General features: G+C 45.3%; 1 protein-coding gene across 1 annotated transcript in view; it reads right to left on the reverse strand.

Annotated features, from left to right (window-relative positions):
* LOC126519320 (cytochrome P450 4V2-like) overlaps nt 1–17,965 on the reverse strand; it is a 138,127-nt gene that overhangs the window by 26,485 nt on the left and 93,677 nt on the right. The window contains exons 7-8 of the mRNA XM_050168951.3: nt 14,270–14,425; nt 8,623–8,796 (exon numbers count right to left, since the gene is read on the reverse strand). Coding sequence (XP_050024908.1) covers nt 8,623–8,796; nt 14,270–14,425 — 330 coding nt within the window. The remainder of the gene's footprint in view (nt 1–8,622; nt 8,797–14,269; nt 14,426–17,965) is intronic.

The following is a 17,965-nucleotide window of genomic DNA, read 5'->3' on the forward strand; positions in this document are numbered from 1 at the left end:
GGTTAGCCCTTAGAAATTCAACAACCTCGTCATAGCTTTTTGCAACAAGGGGGTCAGATATGACAAGCGTCTTTAAAGGCCTTAAAATGAAGCGGCTAACTTGAACCTGCCACGTTCCACGCTCGCTAACTATCGTCCTGAATGGGATGCCGGGTTTATGCGTCTTCGCAGTGAAGAAAACACTTAGCGCGGCAACTGAAGCGCTACTGACGTCCCTAGCTAGTTTATCGAGATTAAGAGACTTGCACATTCTTATAACCCTGCTTTTTACCCTGGTTTCAGAGTTGACCCGCCGTGGTTGCTGAGTGGCTATGGTGTTGGGCTGCTGAGCACGAGGTCGCGGGATCGAATCCCGGCCACGGCGGCCGCATTTCGATGGAGGCGAAATGCGAAAACACCTGTGTACTTAGATTTAGGTGCACGTTAAAGAACCCCAGGTGGTCGAAATTTCCGGAGTCCTCCACTACGGCGTGCCTCATAATCAGAAAGTGGTTTTGGCACGTTAAACCCCATAATTTAATTTTTTTTTTAGTTTCAGAGTTCCTAATAGGTTTAAAATTCTTCTTCAGTGTCTCAGAGGCTTTAGCACCAAACATGCCCTTCGGGAGCACAACAAATCCCCCTTCTTTGTTTTGTGTGATAGTTGGTTGCCACGCTAAGCTGATGTGTATACTTGTTTATGTGTATTCTGCGCATGTTCTATTTGCCTGTATATGCCCACGGGCTGCTGTGAATAAAACAGTTGAAAGTTACCGCGCGTGCTGTTTATGTGTTCTCTCCCTCTGTCCCCGTCTTTATTTGCGGTCAATATGATAGGCAGTAAATACCAACTAGGCCAAAGTGAAGTTCTTATGAAACATGGGTTTACTGCAGAAGATAGAGAAGGGAAATTTTAAAACAGCGTTTCACGCCTTACAAACGCTCAACGCAAGCACCCTTGCAACATGTTACGGTGCGCGTCTCTTCAAGACAGAGACGAAAACGTAAACACAAGAACGTGTTAGAAGACAGGGTGCCGTCTTGGGCCTCGTGCCAAACATATCCAAGCCAACAATATGTTAACAATCATGCTGTTTTTTCTATGCAAAGAGGTTATATATGTAAACTTCTGGAATGACAGTCCAATCGGCCACCTACGGGAGCGCGTGAAGCCGCCGGCGGCCATATTGTTAGAGGAAAATGAGCGCGGCTACCCTACGTGGCCGCGGTATACGCGTGGCGCTCCCTGTGCTTGCGGTTCTGCGTGGAAAAATAAAATTAAACCCCTTTAAGAAGTATATCAGTCCCCCGTTGGGTGTCGCTTGACGTTGTGTGTCGTTGACATGCTGTCGTAGATCGACAGCATGTCAACTAGCGTGTAAATGATACTTCATTAAGGTCGGTGCGTGTTTGTGTTGTGTCTAGCAAGAGCGAGTAGTGTAAGAGATGACACTGGAGCGAATTCCGCGAAACGTACTTGAGTAATAGCATACGGCTGGGCGTATTTGGTAACCACAGCAATAGACACACACTTTGCGGATGTAAACAGGAAAGGAACCTAGTGAATTGGCCGGCCTTTTCGAGCTCTGGCATAGTTTGCAAAATGAATGCGGCGAAGTATGACGCACAATATGCCAATTTAAATGAATCAGCGTGGTCACACTTGCGCGACACGCCCTGGTGGCCTGCCACCAGGACATCATGAAATAGCAGCGATGACAGTTTTCATTGGGTGCTTGAGAATAAAAACGAGCACATTAGAGACCTCCGAGGGACGTTTCTACGGTACAACAGCACATCGCCGCCCCCCCCCCCCCCCCCCAAGAAAAACAAACAAACACGAAAATAAGCTTGCGAATAGGGGCATCATAAGATCGAGCACTACGGCGCTTGTTGATCTTGTTCAGGATGACGTCAGCGTTTCATTCAGCGTCTATTTCTGAGAAAAAAAGTTTTTAAGGCACGTCTATTTTTATCACAATGGCGTGCATAATCGGGCAAACATTGGCAGCATTTCAGACCGAGACTACGTACAACAATGACAACAAACAACACAGAAAGCTTCACTTACATTGATTCGCATATACATGGGATCCTCATAATTTTTTAGACTATCAATTTATATGTTTAAGAATGGCGCTCATTAATGCAATATTTGCATTCACAGCGAGCAAAAGCGGCTGTCGTGTCCACGGTAGAATTTATTAAACGGCTTTAATCCCATGTACATTATATCGTTGCGAACTTACGTGGCATTGTAGTCGTCAAAATGGCGTACAAGTGACAGGAAAATCACGAGGTTGATGAACGGCAAGAAGGCGGAAGCTTTCGCAAGACCTCAGGGAAATAAAATGACTTTTTGAGCAGCGTGGTCAGGGGGTCATGCAATGGTTTCAACGTCTATTTAAAAATCCTCCAATATATGAACAGAAGCCGCCAAAAACGAGGGCACTTTGGGAAACGCGAAACCACTGGAAATCTTAGGAAAGCATTAGCCCAAATATAAAATATAGCCTAAATATAACAAACCATGCATAACGTTGACAGCGTGGCGAAATTTTGGCACAAATAAATTGGCTGTTGAAGCAGTTCAGCTGAAACGCGATGGTGTGAAATAAGGCGAGAATGTCGGCAAGTGTTGAAGGCAGGTCAACTACGGAGACCCTGTGGCCAACGCCAGCGCCCGGCAGCTCTCAGGCGACTGCACGTTTAAGCGAGATGCCTGGTCATCAGTCGTTACAGTGTGATTCGTGTCTGAAATATTGGACGCGGACTCCATCACATTAAATACAGTGCATTCTACCGTGTCATTCTTCGACGGCTGGTACCGATTCTCGCGCAATGAGGATAGGAACGAATTGTCTCACGTGGCCCCTGGCTGTCATCTTCCTCAAACTGCCAACAATCCTTCCCCTCCAAGGTTGCTTAGTTTTTATTGGGTTGGGCTGCTAATCACGAGGTATCGGGATTGAATCCCAGCCACAGCAGCCGTATTTCGATGGGTGTGAAATGCGAAAACACCGGTGTACTTAGGGTTAGGCGCACGTTAAGGAACGTCAAGTGGTCTAACTGATTCCCGAATCCCCCACTATACGGGCGTGCCTCATAATGAGATCGTGGTTTTGGCACGTAAAACCTCATTATGTGTTATGTATCATACGTTAAGGATGTCCTTGGCAGTCGTACAACTCTTGAATACAAGTGTCGTCAGGAGTTGTGCGCGAGGTGTCTGAGTATGTGGGTAGCCTTTATGGTGTCCGATACCTGATAGTTTACATTGCGGCTATATTATAAAGGCGGAAGGGCAACATCGTAGATAAGATGGAGAATATACAATCCCTCATATATTAGTGCACAATAATTTTAAATAGTGGTCTTCCTCCACGCACGTGGATGACCGTCATAAGAGATTACTTTAGAAACTAACTACAAGAACTGTATATGTCATATCCAAGGGTGTACTTGACCTGGTGACCAGTAAATGTGACGTAATATTGCGAGCAGCTTCGGCCATAGCATGCTAACAAACGACTACACAGACTGAAGTGACTAGCGCAAGAATGGACACAGGACACTAAATAGGCGACAAGGACAAGCGCAAACTTCTAACTGGAAGTTGGAAGCTTGCGCTTCTCCTTGTCGCCTTTTTAGCGTCTCGTGTCCACTCTTGCGCAAGTCACTTCAGCACGGAATATCAACTTGCCCGGTCTCACACCCTGCGATGACACAGAGACAGTTTGCTCAATTCTGGTGTCGTGACTTTTGCGTGAAGGTGCAAAACCAACATATCCATGTATATGTCTTAATACTTAAGCACATCTCGATTTGTAGCTGCGGCGGTAGCCCATGAGTGGGGATAGAAAAGTCGCTAGCGAAATAATTGGGGGCACCTTATTGAAAGCGATAGGTCAAAATCAAAAGCCGTCCAAGAAAGCGTCTCTCGTAGACGCTGTGCGATGTTCGGATGTTAACAATGTGGGCCGACTGAAGAAAGGCTGCCTCGGAGTGCTTCTGACGGTTAGCCTAGCTTGTTTACTCCGTAGCATCAAAAAGAAAAAAAAGGAAAAGAAAGGAAAAGAAAAAAAAAGAACCATATCGAAAGCCCAGAATCAATCATCGCTCGTGGCGACTAAACGCTCTTAGGATGATAAGTCATTTCCAGGCGACGAGCGGCTACGCTTTATCAAGAACACTGATAACGCCGGCGGGACAACCATTGTGGCGAATTTCAATGCGCAGGGATAGCTTTTGGTTATTTTCTTTTTGTTGTTGTTGACGTCATCACGCGTCACCGCTGGAAGTTTGAAAAGTTTAAGGTTAGTACGCCACGTGGTGGCACTCACGTGAACTAAACCCCCGTGTCCGGAAAAGGTGTGGCGTGTCGTCAGGTGTACGCCAGTCCGATGGATTGCTGGTAGTGTAGGGGAGGTACGGGGATCGATACCCCGCACCTCCACCGAAATGTCACGGGCACAAAACTATTAACAAGATGTATTTACACGTATATAAACAGCAGCCGAGAATCCCGAGAGGCTGTTGCCACTTCCTCGTCTTCACCATCGACGACCTTGTCCTCTTTTCCCACCCTAACAATATGTTACCGTACCAACTCGCCGAATAATGTATAAAGTAATAGTGAGATGGGCCGCTAAGACGACTTTATCATTGCGCCGAGTGTCATTTACTTGTCATTATTAGTCGGTTCACAGTGAAATTGTAAATGTTATAGAATTCCCGTCCGCTGTCAATACATGGTCGTGTACGGAAGAAGTATGGTTACTGAGAACGGCTGCAGCTCTGTTTTATCGAAAGTGTCCAGAAACAAATTACACTGAGACTGGCCGCTAAGGCGACGCTATCATTACGCCGACTTTTATCTACTGTTCCTACTAACGTAGTTCACAGTGGTGTTCTAAATGTTGTGGGATTCCGGTCTGTCATGCGGCGGTACTTGCCCACGTCACTACTTAATAAAAGAATAAGAATAAATCACTCCACACTCAAAAGATGTATTCGTTGTCTGTGTCCTTCAACAACAACATCAATAATAATAATAATAATAATAATAATAATAATAATAATAATAATAATAATAATAATAATAATAATAATGTTTATTGCCACAATATATACAAAACAACACAAGCAGGCCGGTCTATGCCTCAGTTGGCTTGTAGGACCGTGCCAATGAATATGATAGACAAGGCAAAAAAATATACATAAATTGATGAGACATGGAGAAAAAAATAAAACGAATGGCAAGAAATTGAAAAGAACAAGATAACATTTGGTTATCTACATATAGCAAAAGTTGAAGAGGTAAACATTGCGGTGCAAAAAAATATTCAAGAGGTTAATTTTACTGTAGCTGCTTTAAGAAGTGTTTGAGCGTGCTTTTTGATGTCGCGTTAAAAATTTCTTCTGGTAATTTGTTAAATATGTCAGGCACATAAGCACAGCGTCTGGCCGCGCCATACCTTGTGGCTGAACGAGGAACTATATAACGGACATGTTTTCTAAACTCTCTTGAGGCGCCACTTTCTTGTTTGAAAGCGGAATTCCAGAAATGTTTAACGACAACTGTTTCTATAGGTAATGAATGGAAGTTCGGTAGACCAAGTTCACGGAAGATACTTGCAGATGTTACTATTGCGAAATTGTATGCAACATTTTTCAGAATGTTTTTTTTATAATCCGGTCTACCCTGCATCTCCAACGATCCGAACAAAAGCCAAAGACTGTAATGCCGTACCTCAACACACTTTAACCTAGTGCATGTGCTATAATAGTTTTTACAGATAAGGGTGCAATACTTTTGATATTGAACAACAGCCAAGCTACTGACCTCAGTTTAGAACAATTAAGTGATAAGTGGTGTTCCCGCGATAAATTACTATCGAAATAGATTCCGAGATATTTCACACAATCCACGTATCGAACAGGCGCACATTTACAATGAACACAGTCCGACTCATGCAAGTAGAGAGGCATGCTAATAACAGTAGTCTTAAATGGGGAGAGAAAACAATCAAGTTGTGTTTTTTGGCCATTTACAACAATTCCATTATTAGAGAACCAAACCATTGCCTTGTACACGTCATTTTGCAACATTTCAGTGGACGTTTCTGTAAGATAGGTGTTTCGCCAATAATACAGTGTCGTCAGCATATTGGAATACTGAACATTTCGAAATTGCCAAAGGGAAGTCGTTAACGAAGATATTAAACAACAATGACGACAAAATGGACCCCTGAGGAACTCCAGCTTTTACCGACAGCTTAGAACTAAAAACGTCCTTATCATCAATAGAGACCACCTGAAATCTGTTGCTCAAGTAATTTTAGAGAACTTTGTAAAAAGGCCCACGAAATCCCCAAAAATGCAGTTTGCTTAACAAGATTTGATGATTCAGGGTGTCAAACGCTTTCGCTACATCTGAAAATAGGGCACATGTGAAAAGATTCTGATCGAATGCCGAGAACAGTTCATCTGAAAATTCCTCATGCAGTGCCACAGTACCACACTCTGTAACAAAGCCAAACTGTCGATTGGTCAGGATAGAAAATTTGTTAAGAAGACATAGTGTGGAAAAGAAATTTTTCTAAGACCTGAGCAATAATCGGCAATATAGAAATTGGCCGATAGTTTTCAATACTATCTTTCTTCCCTGACTTCTGACTTCCATAGTGGTACAACAACTGCAGTTTTCAAGCATTCTGGAATTTCGTCGCCTTTCAAAAACCATTCAGTATATGCAGGATAATGTCTGACAGCGCATTGAAATTCCTTCTGATGGTGTGTAAAGAAATTCCATCATATCCAGTGGGCTTGTTTGGACGGAAACTGAAAATAATTTCTTCCAGATCCCCACCCCTTAAAATTCTCGGAAGAAAAGCCGAAGCAGATACGGAATGCCCTATCGAGAGACGACCCTTTGAGACGCTTTAACAAAGGGCCTGTTGAAAGCATCAGCCACTTCTGTGGGAGGTTGCTGAAAAGTACCGAAAATAGACCGGTTATTGGAACTCACTCCTCCGAGATAATTTACCAAAGACCAAGTTTTGCTTACATTATTTGAAGATTGTTGGAATTTATAAAAAAAGTAATGGCGTTTGGCGCCACGCAGAAGAGCAACAACTCTATTTCTTGCCGACTTGTATTCTAATCGCAGTCTTTGGTTTCTGGGATTTCTTTTGCAGCGTTTCCACAAGTTGTCTCGATACGAAATGGAAGCGAGAATTTCCGTGTTCATCCAGCAGTGACCCTTTCTTATCGGCTTAGCTATCAGCCGTGTGCAATGCAATTCAAATTTTTTCATTTGCATACAGAACCTTTCATATACTTTGCCCGAAGGATCTTCTTTGGTTAAGGATGCCCAGTCAAACAAAACGATAAGGTTATCAAGCTTGGATTGATTAACAGTAGGGACAAGACATTTAAGCTGCCCAGATCCAGTTTCCACCGATGACGTTCCAGACGCGTCTGGTAAAACAAGACGGCATGCTACAAAATAGTGGTCCGCCATCCGTTGTAGAATAGTACATGACCTAAACGAACAGCTGGGAGCTCTGACCGCTATGTGATCTAAACAAGATTGCACTAGGCTTTTATTAACTAATTATTAAATAATAATAATATTTATTGTTGCCATCTTACAATAATCGCACATAATAATAATAATAATAATAATAATACCTATATTGCATATATGTGTCGCCTAAGGTAAAACACTACAGCTTCGCTGCTTGTCCTTCTTCACAGAGTGGAAGGGCTGATGATTTTTTTCTTAACTCTTCCTCGTTATTTACCTACTTGACTGAATTAACTACTTGGTTGAATATGTGAAATATATACTCTGAGGAGCACCACAATATGTCATTGGTTTACCTAGCTTCAGTTTAACGACATTTCTTTTTTATCCCTGGCTCAATTTACGTGAAACACCCGATATGTTTCGTATAACCTTCCGATATTTAACACTTCTGTATTGGAGATTACTAGGTATTACACCGTACTACACACAGCCACGAATGCGAACAGCGACGGAAAACATAACACTGCAAAGGCTTAGACAATGATTCCCACAACAATGAAACACACAACATATTCCATGCTTGGAACAAGGGACTGGCTAAAGGGTACTTTACACTTACTGTACTGCATGCTAGTACCACTGGCCAGACGTAGTTACTGAGCTCTTTCTTGTTCAACGCTTCAAGCTGTCTAGCAATTCTGGATTCTGTTCGAAGCTGCCGCACCCGCGTACATTGCATGCAGTTTCTTTGACGTACTCTTATCGCAACCTTCCTCTTCTGTAGCGTGCCTCACGAGTGCAACACCGAGTGTAGTGGTCCGCCTCTGCTTTTGTAGCTGCCTTGGTAAATTTAGTTATTTCACTAAGACCTTCGAGCCCATTAAAGTACACCCGGCCAGAGATGTTTACGGACCACGGCATCTCTGAAAACCTGCAATTCTCGAGCAGCCTGTCGCAGTAGCCAGTAAAACTGTACGACAATATTGTTAGCACATTCTAGTCGAAGGCCAAGATGCAAATACCAGGCTGCGTTGTGAGGTTGTGGCGATATTCAGCTTTTTCTCAATATCTTGTGGCCGGGTGTATGTCCTGGCGTGTCGCTGACGTACCTTGATGACGCAGTCCAAGTACTTGAGTTGTTTGATATCCTCTGTGGTCACCGGCCGTTCCTCGTCAGACCCGAACACGGCGTCGAGCTCCTCGTGGACTTTCGCCTGCGCTTCCGGGTGGTTGCCCAGCAGGTGAAGCGCGAAGGACGCCGCCATGGCTGTCGTGTCGAATCCCTGCGTGGGGACACGCTTGCTCAAGCAGGGCGGCAACCGATTTGTCAAAGAGTCAGGAAAACAAATGCCGTGGAACTTGGGCCCTAAGGCGAAATTATTTGCTGATCAAACTTGTGTTTTGACACGATCGCGTTCGGGGCCCCACGTCGCGGAGACAATCATGCCGAACCATGCAAGCCGTGGCGCGGAGGCGTCACAGAAGTAATTGAATTTCCAAAAGTGAAATACGTCAGAAAATTCGTGAAGTACGACTTATGCACAACCTACGACATGATGGCATCGGATCGTAACTTGAATATACGACAAAAAATTACTTTTTACGCTGAAACACAAGCACGAACCCCTTTTTCAGCTGCCGGCTGTTTGAAGTCTCTCCTAGTAGGACGGGCGCGGCCCGCTCGATTCCTTGCAACACTATTGAAAAAAAAAGAACCAGAAGGCTCTCGTGCTCAGCGTTCGCCGCCAGGAAAACATTACAGTTGAATAAGTTGAAATTGCGGGGAAGCGCGAGAAGCAGTCAGGGATTTCTCGGCCCTATCGCGTTCCAAACTTAAAGGCGAAGATTAAGCCAAATGCTTATCCTCAGCCTGATACCGATTACATCGCACGGCGACGGGAGGCAAGTTGAACGTAAAGTGCTGCGGTAGTAAGAGCAACAATGAGTACTCTACAGGAGTACTCATTCAGTACATGAGTACTCGTGAGTACTACATGAGTACTGTTTACAGGAGGTATTCAGAGACCTGGACTGTGAAGAATTGGGAATGAGAGTTAATGGCGAATACCTTAGTAACTTGCGATTCGCTGATGATATTTCCTTACTTAGTACCTCAGGGGACCAATTGCAATGCATGCTCACTGACCTGGAGAGGCAAAGCAGAAGAGTGGGTCTAAAAATTAATCTGCAGAAAACTAAAGTAATGTTTAACAGTCTCGGAATGAACAGCAATTTACAATAGGTAGCGAGGCACTGGTAGTGGTAAGGGAATACATCTATTTAGGGCAGGTAGTGATGGCGGATCCGGATCATGAGACGGAAATAAGCAGAAGAATAAGAAAGGGCTGGGTTGCGTTTGGCAGGCATTCTCGGATCATGAACAGCAGGTTGTCATTATCCCTCAAGTGTATAACAGCTGAGTCTTACCAGTACTCACGTACGGGACAGAAACCTGGAGGCTTACGAAAAGGGTTCCACTCACATGGAGGACGACGCAACGAGCTATGGAAAGAAGAATGATGCGTGTAACGTCAAGGGATAAGAAAAGAGCAGATTGGGTGAGGGAACAAACTAGAGTTAATTAGATCTTAGTTGAAATCAAGAAAAAGAAATGGGCATGGGCAGGACATGTAATGAGGAGGGAAGATAACCGATGGTCATTAAGGGTTACGGACTGGATTCCAAGGGACGGGAAGCGTAGCAGGGGGCGGCAGAAGGTTAGGCGGGCGGATGAGATTAAGAAGTTTGCAGGCACGACATGGCCACAATTAGTACATGACCGGGGTAGTTGGAGAAGTATGGGAGAGGCCTTTGCCCTGCAGTGGGCGTAACCAGGCTGATGATGATGATGACGATCACTACTCTAGCAGTATAATACTGCGAAGCTGCTTATGGCTAGGATTCCATGCATTTTTCGTGTCTGTCAACAAATGTGTGCGAGAAAGACTGTCGTCATCGCCAATGGCTCGTGCCACTGCTCGCGTGTTCGTCGCCGTCGTTCACCACAGCTGGCGCGTCGGCGCTCATCATGCCAGCGTTCCCATACTGCCCCTCCCTCTGCGAAGGAGCTGACGGCACTGGCCGACTGTCAGTCGGCGCAGTGATTTAGGCCTCCAATTATTTGCCTCAATATATCGCTCGAGCCTTCGCCGTCGTCTTCTTCCACAGCTGACTCCGATGCGGCTCACCATGCCAGCGTTCTCATACTGCCCCTATCTCTGTGAAGGCGCTGACGGCACTGGCCTATTGCCTGTCGGTACGGTAATTTCGGCATGAGTCTTTGGCTCAATATATCGTGAAATTAAAACACGAACGTATATAACAAATGTATCAAATGGATGAACGCGGATTTAAATAAATGTGCGTGCATACCTCTCGTCACGATGACCACCAATCGAGACAATAAATGTGTTCGTACCTTTGTTGAAAATTATGTGCCACCTCTTTGTCGTGTGCTACATAGCTTCGCTGGTAACACCACGTTCACAGAGGGAAATGACTCACGATTTTATAATTAAGCCAAACAAAGTGCAGATTGTAAAAAAGCACATTGAACGAGCGCGCTTCTTGTCTGTACTCGAATGTTATCTTTTCATGATACAGACTTTAAACGAATAATGTTTACAGGAAGATGGACAGGAGACACCAAAACACCTACACAGTGCTGTGTGTGTGTCTCCTTGCATCTACTCTTTTAATCCTTTAAATCTTTTAAATCCTTCTTTTTTTACTATTGCCTGCACCCTTGATAGTGCATTATGCAGAGATTAGCTAGTATTCACAGAAGGCCCTTACGTTAGAATCACTCGTAAGAGAAAGCTTCAGTCAATGCTGATGTTGGACATCTCACTAGCTAAGGCGCATGCCAATGGCAAAGACCACATAGGAATGCGAGCCTTTGCGAATTCGGCCCTAGGTGCACAATGTTTTATATACGCCCAAGCTTATTGGGGGCAGTTAGGACTGTGGTATACGAGAAAACGGAGAACGACGTTTTAGATATATCTGTCATTTGATCTAGATATAATACCATTTGGTAACGGATTTCCTGCTTATGTTGAATTCCAATGGCAGATCCAGATCAAGTTTTTCTGCTCTGTATGAAGCAATCCTATTCCAATGGCAGAATGGGAGCGTGAGCTGTGTGTTCCAATGGCAGATTGGGACCAGCCGCTGATCCCGGATTGCTCCGTGGAGCAAAAATATTTGCACCGCCGAAATCGGCAGATTTGACCGGAAGTCCTCGTGACGTATTTCCTTCACCCGCCTCTGCTTCCTGTCACGGTCGCCTGTTTCCGGTCGCGGGCAGCTATGGACGACATGGGAAACGTGGACGCCGCTTTGCGCCGTGCGATTTTGTTCGCGCTCCTAGACAGCTCCGACTCAGACAGTACAATTTCCAAGTCGAGTGATGATTCTTCTGACACGGACCGTGAAATGGGGTGGTGGGTTGGGGCCTGCCTACCATCTGCAAACGAATGGTCTCACGGAGTGCCTGAACAAGACCCTCACCGACATGCTAGCAATGTACGTAGACGTCGAGTACAAGACGTGGGACGCGGTCCTGCCTTATGTAACCTTCGCTTACAAGCCGGCGGTGCAAGAAACAACACAGATCACGCCGTTCAAGTTGGTTTACGGCAGGAACCCGACGACGACGCTCGACGCCATGCTGCCGCACGTCACTGACGAGGAGAATCTTGACGTCACTACCTATCTTCCAGCGCGCCGAAGAAGCCCGACAGCTCGCCCGCCTACGGATCAAGAACCAGCAGCGTACTGACAGCCGACACTACAACCTCCGACGACGCCTAGTACCCAAGATGAATTGTGACCAACTCGCCCAACAAGACGTCCTTTTAAGCTTCGTCGAGTACCAGCCCCGCGACCGTGTTTGGGTGTGGACCCCGATACACCGACGAGGACTGAGTGAGAAACTAATGCGACGCTATTTCGGACCCTACAAGGTCATCCGACGTATTGGCACGCTGGACTATGAGGTCGTGCCAGACGGCATTTCGCATTCACAGCGGCGCCGCGCACGATCTGAAGTAGTCCACGTGGTGCGTCTTAAACCCTTTTACGGAGGCTGACGAACTTTCCTTATTTTGTTGCTTTCTTTGCTACGAGTGCTTCTTTATTACTTTCGTTTGTTTGCAGCATCGGGTCGATGCTTTTTAAGAGGGGGGTATTGACACGTGTACTTGTCTTTATCGGGAGGCACGTTTCACCGCATAACAAATGTTATCGTACAGCGCAGGACGCGCCTGCATGTATCGGAACTTTCTTGAATGTTATCGATGATTACATCTGCTGTCTGTGACCGAACCTTGTGTAATCTGATTGCATGTGTGCGCGACTCGAATAATGTAGAACTTTGTGGAAGGCACGCGGGTCCCAGCGATTACGTTGGAACATTCGACGACTGATGTATAAAAGCTGACGCGCTTGACCCGCTCATCAGATTTTCGACGATCGCCGACCGTATTCACCGCTATCGTTGTGCTATAAGTGTAGCCTGTTTTTGTGGACACAGGTTCGCCCAATAAAAGTTAGTTTTGTCTTTCACAGTATTGCTACTGTGTTCTTCAACGTCACCACCACGTGACAATATCGGCTCTTTTCTATAATTATTTTTATTTCTTGGTAAAAATACAGAAAATTACATGTGCGTAGTATAATGAATTCCAAGGCCGCGCCCTGGAAGCCGTTGCAGTTGGAATAATACGCGCGTGTTAACGGGTGTCACAGAGACGTCATCGGCATTTCCAAGCGAACCTTTCTTTGTGAACAGTGCGGGACATTGCTGACCATGACTGCTGCTGCTGTCTTCCCGATTAGCTCATACTAGAACTGCCTGCCTGATGGTCGGATCGAACTTTCTTTCCCCAGCACAGCAGCGCCTCACTCCAAGAAATTAGGCCACAGTCCTACGTATACTTGTGTTGTCTGAATGCCAAGTAGTTTTTAGGATGCAGCTCTCCAAAATATCTCCAATTTCTCCAAAATATCTCCAATTTCATTCCTTTTGAGTTCTTCACACGTGACGCAAGCTTATCTTGGTCATATTTTTTCAATAGCTCCACCGCTTTCTTTTTTACGTTTTCTACATTCATACCACATTTCTTAAAGCACTTGTTCACCGCTAGGAAAGCCTTTTATAAGTAACAATCGCTTGGTACAACAACCAGAAAGCCTTCCTTGTCTGCTTGAACAACACGCAGATTATTGTCAACCAAATACTTAGCAGTCCTATCAACATTGGGTCTGGATCTATCGGCCAATGCATCGGTAAGCGATTGATCCAGACACAATGTTGATAGGACTGCTAAGTATTTGGTTGAACGATTGAACGGCGTAGGTCTTATAATTGTATTTTGCATCGTGTTCTTTCCGTCTTTTTTTTGTTGTTGTTGTTGAACAGCTTAGCTATATTTAGCTGCCCTCGAAGTAAAAAAAGAATCAACAGTTGCCGTTGCACTGTTTCATTGTGCATTGTTATGGCTATCGAACAGTGCATAAGAATTGCAGTGGTGGCGTCGTATCATTCACACAGGAAAATGTCGCAATGCTAAAAGGACATGAGAACAGTGCAAGAACAAATGGCGCCGGGTGTCGGAGCCATGCAGATTCTAAGCTTAATTTCAAAGTACGACACAGAACACTTAAACAAAGCTACTCCCTTGTCCTGCACTGGCTGTGGAAGACTGCTGCTTGGCTGCGAACTATCCACGAAATCAAAGCTCGCTCGCTCACCCCGATCATGAACGTGTTGACCTCCTCCCTGATTTCTTCCTCGGTGAAGACGCCCTCTTCCATGTGCATGCGGAGCAAAATGTCCATGAAACTCTGCTGCTTCCGCTCCGCCTGCGCACCTTCGATCTTGTACGCCTTCTTGCGACTTCGGAGGATCTGGAATTAGACAGGAAGTTCAGAGACATGGCGTTGCGATTCTACACACATGATTCAAGACAAAAAAATTAAGTCATATAAATATTCTTGCGCGATCTAAATGCGAAAGCGTTATGACTTCTCTAATTACCTGGTTACATTCATGATACGTGACGTCAAACATGGTCACGTGCCCTTCGCAGGTCTATCTTAATCCACCTTGCTTAAGTTTGTACAAACAATAATTCGCCTTGACAAAGAAAGACGTACACCCACTAAGTAAAACTTGTTTGAAAGACAAGACGTTTGGGCTTCCATACGGATGCCCTGTTCACAAGTCACCCCGTTCATGAAGGTGTGAACAAGGCTTCGGTATGGAAGCCGCATGGAGACACCTTGTCTTTTAAATAATTTTACATGATCGGTGTATGTCTTTCTTTGTCATGTCTCATCCCGACCAGACGGGCTTCCGTCGCACTCTCGATTACTAAATTCACCTTGCCCTCATATCTGCCAACCTTAATCCACCTTAGTCTACCTTGCTCTTATTTGTACCAACCTAAATTCATCTTGCTCCCCTAATTTGTACCATCCTTCATCTTTCTTTATCCACCTTAATGCGCTTCAATTCCCTCTCATTCAATTCACCTGAAGTGAACTTACTTTAACTTGCTTTAACTTTAGTTCAATTCAGCTCACTCTAATTCACATTGCACGTGTCTCACATTTCGATTAACCCAAGTTGTCTGTCATCCCACTCGCACTACAGATCATTCTTCTAATATCTTGGATTTGGTGCCAACTTCACACCCTGAAAAACTTTCCCCTGTCTCTTATCTGAATTGACTCAATTATCATAAGATACTGCACGCTTATTTTTCATGCCATATATCCAATCTAACAAAAACTAAAAAAACTCACGCTTTATATCAGAGGCGATTATGACAGCATGGCCAGAGATTTGACAACCTTTTATGATACATTCACAGCTGACTTCTATCTACGTTCACTTGAGTGTAACTGGTTACTGTTTAAAATCTGAATCTGGTTAAATTTTACGTTCCTACCATAACAATTATTAAGCGGAAACAATCCCCATGTTTTAATAGCACACTAAAACGACTACACAACAAGAAAAAACGTCTCCCGTTCTGCCAACTCTTGTCAATATGAACTTAAGTGGGAGAAAAATTACCCTGCAATCAAGCAATATGGCAAGCGGCTCGCAGAGGCCAAACGTGTCTTTTTTTTTTCAACCACGTTACCCTCTATGTTGCACAATAACCGAAAACATTTCTGGCAATGTATTAATCCCCAGTGGTCCAACACTGTTTTAGAGCGCAGCTCTTTGGCGTCCGTTCCTGGGTTTCGCGTCGTCGTCGGCGTTGTCGTCGGCCTCGTAACCAGCTCCGCCCCCCTTTCATCCCCCCAGCGCTAGCAGCGACCGACTGATACCGCTGGATGCCGCTGACGCCGCTAGAGAGTCAAGATAACGTGACTGCATAGAACACCGTCGCCGCCATGCAGAAAGAGGAGGAAAGGGTCCCCCCCCCCTGTTCTTGTGTGGCGGATAGGGTGCTCTTCAGTTGCCGACGCGCCGGTTATTTCACGTAGGCCCCGGCACGTCGACGAATACGTGACCACCTTCCCACGGCTAGACCTGGTTCTTAGCGCTGCGGAAGCGAGGGTATCTTATTGTTTGTGTCGGCATCGGCGGCGTTGTCCCTGAAACCAACTCCGCAGCTGGGGTTGACTCACTATCGGCGTCAGCGGCATCAGTCAGTCGCTGCTATCTCTTCCCTCCTCCCTTTATCGTGTTGTCCGCTTGCTGCGCGCGCTTCTGCCCCCATCGTTTGCCGCTGGGTGTACACGCCGCCCCCCTCCCCCCTCTTCCTGCGAGTCTCCGGTTGTCAAAGCGCCGGCTCGAACTTAATTCCTTTCTTCGCTCCTCCTCCAATGCAACCCCTGTGCGGTGGCAATCAGAGAGCCAGATCGGTGACGGCGGATCTGTATATGTGCACCGCCCGAGCCGAAATTGCCGCTGCCGTTCGCCCTGTGCGGTGGCAATCAGAGAGCCAGATCGGTGGCGGCGGATCTGTATATGTGCACCGCCCGAGCCGAAATTGCCGCTGCCGTTCGCCACTGCGAAATTATCTGCCAGTTCTTTCTGAGCCATGAGCGAGACGACCGATGGGACTTTAATGTTGACATAAAGACAAACAGCAATTTCCTAACACTTATGCGGGAGAACATCCCGTTCCTCTCGCTCGTAACGCGTCCCACGGCTGTGACAACCTCGCGAGGCACTTGTATAGATCTCGTCTTTGAGAATCAAGCATTGGTGTACCAAGTCGAACATATATCAGTCTATTTCTCCGACCACAAAGCTTCCTTCATGACTGTCAAGAACTGTTAGTGGAGTCTTTGTTAAAGGAATACGTGTGAAAAATTAAAAAAAAATTCTGTGATAGCGCATACATGTGTTGCTCGATTTCTTTGCCTCAATCTATCGAAAAGGTGAAACAGCTTATTTGCTGCGCTCAAATTTCGCATTAGGAAGTAACGTAATCGTCGGTAATTTTTTCTACCTGATAGTTCTGGCTTCCCAGTCCTCAAAACCGAGGTTGCGGACGCTTTAAACACTGCATCCTGTTCTGCTTTTGCTAAGGACTACCCTCAAACTCTTCTCGTATTACCCACCTTCTCCTTATCCCTCTATGCAAACATTGCTTTCAATGTGAACGGAATTATTAAAATCACTGATTCCTTACAAAATTCGTCCTCGTGTGGTACCGACGGCATTAACTCCAAGGTATTAAATAGCACAAAGCATGTCAGCAGTCCTTTTATAACACTAATATTTCAACAGTCTCTCACAACTGGATCAGTTCCCACTGACTGCAAAATTGGTAAAATAACTCACATATTTTAAAAAGGCGACCGTAGAAATTCTAGCAACTACCGTCCAATTTCCATCACCAGTGTTTGCTCGAAACTGATGGCGCACGTTATACATTCCCACATTGCGACTTTCCTGTCATCTGTCAATTTCTTTCATACTAACACGGATTTCGTAAAGCCCATTCTTGCGACACTCAACTTGCTCTCTTCCTACACGACTTGCATTCTCATCTCAGTTGCAGCATCCCTACTGACGCTCTCTTTCTGGATTTCGTAAAAGCCTTCGCTAACTTGTCACGTATTCTTCTCCTACATAAACTCTCGCACCTAAACTTCAATCAGACATCTTTAATTCGATCCGTGAATTTCTAACCGATCGCCTTCAGTTTGTTTCCGCTAACTCGGTCTCCTCAGTCGTATCTTCTATACTATCTGGTGTGCCCCAAGGCTCTATCCTTGGGCCTCTCCTCTTTCTCATATATATTAATGACCTTCCACTTATCATCTAACATACACCTTTTCACGGACGATTGCGTTTTATACCGGAAAGAAGAAATGCTTTAGACTGCTACGCTCTGCAGGAAGACCTCCTCCAAATCCAGGCATGGTGCATGTCCTTCAATGTCCGTAAATGGTCTCACGTGTGCTTTCATCAACGTC

The sequence above is a fragment of the Dermacentor andersoni genome, chromosome 10, assembly GCF_023375885.2.
Source record: "Dermacentor andersoni chromosome 10, qqDerAnde1_hic_scaffold, whole genome shotgun sequence".
Taxonomy (NCBI): Eukaryota; Metazoa; Arthropoda; class Arachnida; order Ixodida; family Ixodidae; genus Dermacentor; species Dermacentor andersoni.